Here is a 2,704-nt window from a genome sequence, read left to right on the forward strand (position 1 = left end):
ACAGTCTTTCAGTATACGGCTGGGCTCCATGGCATAGCAATCTGGGGTAGCATGGCTTTAACAGTCCACAGAAAAGCACAAACCAGCCTTTCTGCAGGGAAAAAGAACAGGGGCCATAGTCTAAAGGCAAGAGGCGGGAAAGCAGCCCCCTCCAAGGACACGTGGCGAGGTCGGTTTCACCACAGTGGTTTTATAATAAAAAGCTGGAGCTCAGAAAAAGTGATCCTACAAGTTTCTAGCATGTGTCTTGTTTCTTTGCTGAGGTCTTGGTTTTAATCATGCAAACTTAAGTCATGCTAAGGAACCATATTCATTGAAGTGTATTACCAGTGGCATAGGCTAATAAGTATACTCTGTAACAGCCAGAACCACAATGTATTCTGGGTTGTATACTGGGTTGCCGGTGAGTCCACAACCAAGTGGCGCAGAGGTTAGGCGCCACCAAACAATAGCACAGGGTTGCCACAATACCAATGCATAATTGACTGCTATTATCAAAGTTATTATTTATTGTGTCAGCATTAGAAAAATTCACAATACAAGATATTTTATTCCTATATTAATCCATATATGAATTATAAAATCACCTCACGTGTGAGTTCTCTGATGACTGACAAGCTTTGCATTTGTGATAAAACATTTTCCACATTCAGAACATGAGAACGGTTTCTCTCCTGTGTGAGTTCTCTGATGACGGACAAGTTCTGAATGTCTCCCAAAACTTTTTCCACATTCAGAACATGAGAACGCTTTCTCTCCTGTGTGAGTTCTCTGATGACGGACAAGTTCTGAATGTCTCCCAAAACTTTTTCCACATTCAGAACATGTGAATGGTTTCTATCCTGTGTGAGTTTTCAGATGTGTAACAAGACTTCCATGTTGACTAAAACATTTTCCACATTCAGAACATGAGAACGGTTTCTCTCCTGTGTGAGTTCTCTGATGATTGACCAACGCTACTTTACTAACAAAACATTTTCCACATTCAGAACACGAGAACGGTTTCTCTCCTGTGTGAGTTCTATGATGACGGACAAGTCGTGAATATCTCCCAAAACTTTTTCCACATTCAGAACATGTGAATGGTTTCTCTCCTGTGTGAGTTTTCAGATGTGTACAAAGACTTCCATGTTGACTAAAACATTTTCCACATTCAGAACATGAGAATGGTGTCTCTTCTGTGTGAGTTCTCTGATGACTGACAAGAGTTGAATGTTGGTTAAAACATTTTCCACATTCAGAACATGAGAACGGTTTCTCTTCTGTGTGAGTTCTGTGATGACTGACAAGAGTTGAATGTTGGTTAAAACATTTTCCACATTCAGAACATGAGAACGGTTTCTCTCCTGTGTGAGTTCTCTGATGTTCAACAAGATGTGAGTACTGTCTAAAACATTTTCCACATTCAGAACACGAGAATGGTTTCTCTCCTGTGTGAGTTCTATGATGACGGACAAGCTCAGCATTGGTGAAAAAACATTTTCCACATTCAGCACATGAGAATGGTTTTTCTCCTGTGTGAGTTCTCCGATGACTGACAAGATCTGAATGTTGGTTAAAACATTTTCCACATTCAGAACATGAGAACGGTTTCTCTCCTGTGTGAGTTCTCTGATGAATAACAAAATTTGAATGTCGGGTAAAACATTTTCCACATTCAGAACATGAGAACGGTTTCTCTCCTGTGTGAGTTCTCTGATGAATAACAAGATTTGAATGTCGGGTAAAACATTTGCCACATTCAGAACATGAGAACGGCTTCTCTCCTGTGTGAGTTCTATGATGACGGACAAGCTCAGCATTGGTGAAAAAACATTTTACACATTCAGCACATGAGAACGGTTTCTCTCCTGTGTGAGTTCTCTGATGAATGACAAGATTTGAATGTCGGTTAAAACATTTTCCACATTCAGAACATGAGAACGGTTTCTCTCCTGTGTGAGCTCTCTGATGGCAAACAAGATTTCCTTCAGTGGCAAAACATTTGCCACATTCAGAACATGAGAACGGTTTCTCTCCTGTATGAGTTCTCTTATGACAAACAAGATTTGCTTTAGTGGCAAAACATTTGCCACATTCAGAACATGAGAACGGTTTCTCTCCTGTGTGAGTTCTCTTATGACAAACAAGATTTGCTTTAGTGGCTAAATATTTGCCACATTCAATACATGAGAACGGTTTCTCTCCTGTGTGAGTTCTCTTATGACAAACAAGATATGCTTTAGTGGCAAAACATTTTCCACATTCAATACATGAGAACGGTTTCTCTCCTGTGTGAGTTCTCTTATGACAAACAAGATTTGGTTTAGTGGCAAAACATTTTCCACATTCAAAACACAAGAAAGTTTTGGGGTTTATGTTTACTGTCTCCTTTGAGAACATATAGGTATCTGAGAAAATGCTTGATTTTTCAGAGTTAGACTCCTTGGTTCTGTTATTAAAATATTTCTTCATAGCTTTGCTTGTCACCTCTTCTGACAAATACACCTGAAAGAAATATACTGGGAGTTAAAGGCAATCTGTCACTAAACATTATTGTCAATATTTTCAAAATAGATAAGAAATACGACCATCGGGTGTCATGGTGATTGCAAAGAATAGAAGTATTTTGTGTATACTCCTTTTTACTTTTATTTGCTTTGCAAAATTAGATTTAATCCATAAATCCTCACGCATCTGCATTTATGCTAGTGGGACAAATTAC

The 2,704-nt window shown here is 38.9% G+C and overlaps 1 protein-coding gene across 1 annotated transcript; it reads right to left on the reverse strand.

Annotated features, from left to right (window-relative positions):
• Window positions 1–491: 491 nt before the first annotated feature.
• On the reverse strand, window positions 492–2,456 carry LOC134568427 (oocyte zinc finger protein XlCOF7.1-like). Its single transcript, XM_063427012.1, has one exon. The coding sequence runs from the start codon at window positions 2,452–2,454 to the stop codon at window positions 838–840; it is 1,617 nt and encodes a 538-aa protein (XP_063283082.1). The 5' UTR covers window positions 2,455–2,456; the 3' UTR covers window positions 492–837.
• Window positions 2,457–2,704: the final 248 nt, after the last annotated feature.

Source organism: Pelobates fuscus, chromosome 7 (assembly GCF_036172605.1).
Source record: "Pelobates fuscus isolate aPelFus1 chromosome 7, aPelFus1.pri, whole genome shotgun sequence".
NCBI classification, from domain to species: Eukaryota; Metazoa; Chordata; class Amphibia; order Anura; family Pelobatidae; genus Pelobates; species Pelobates fuscus.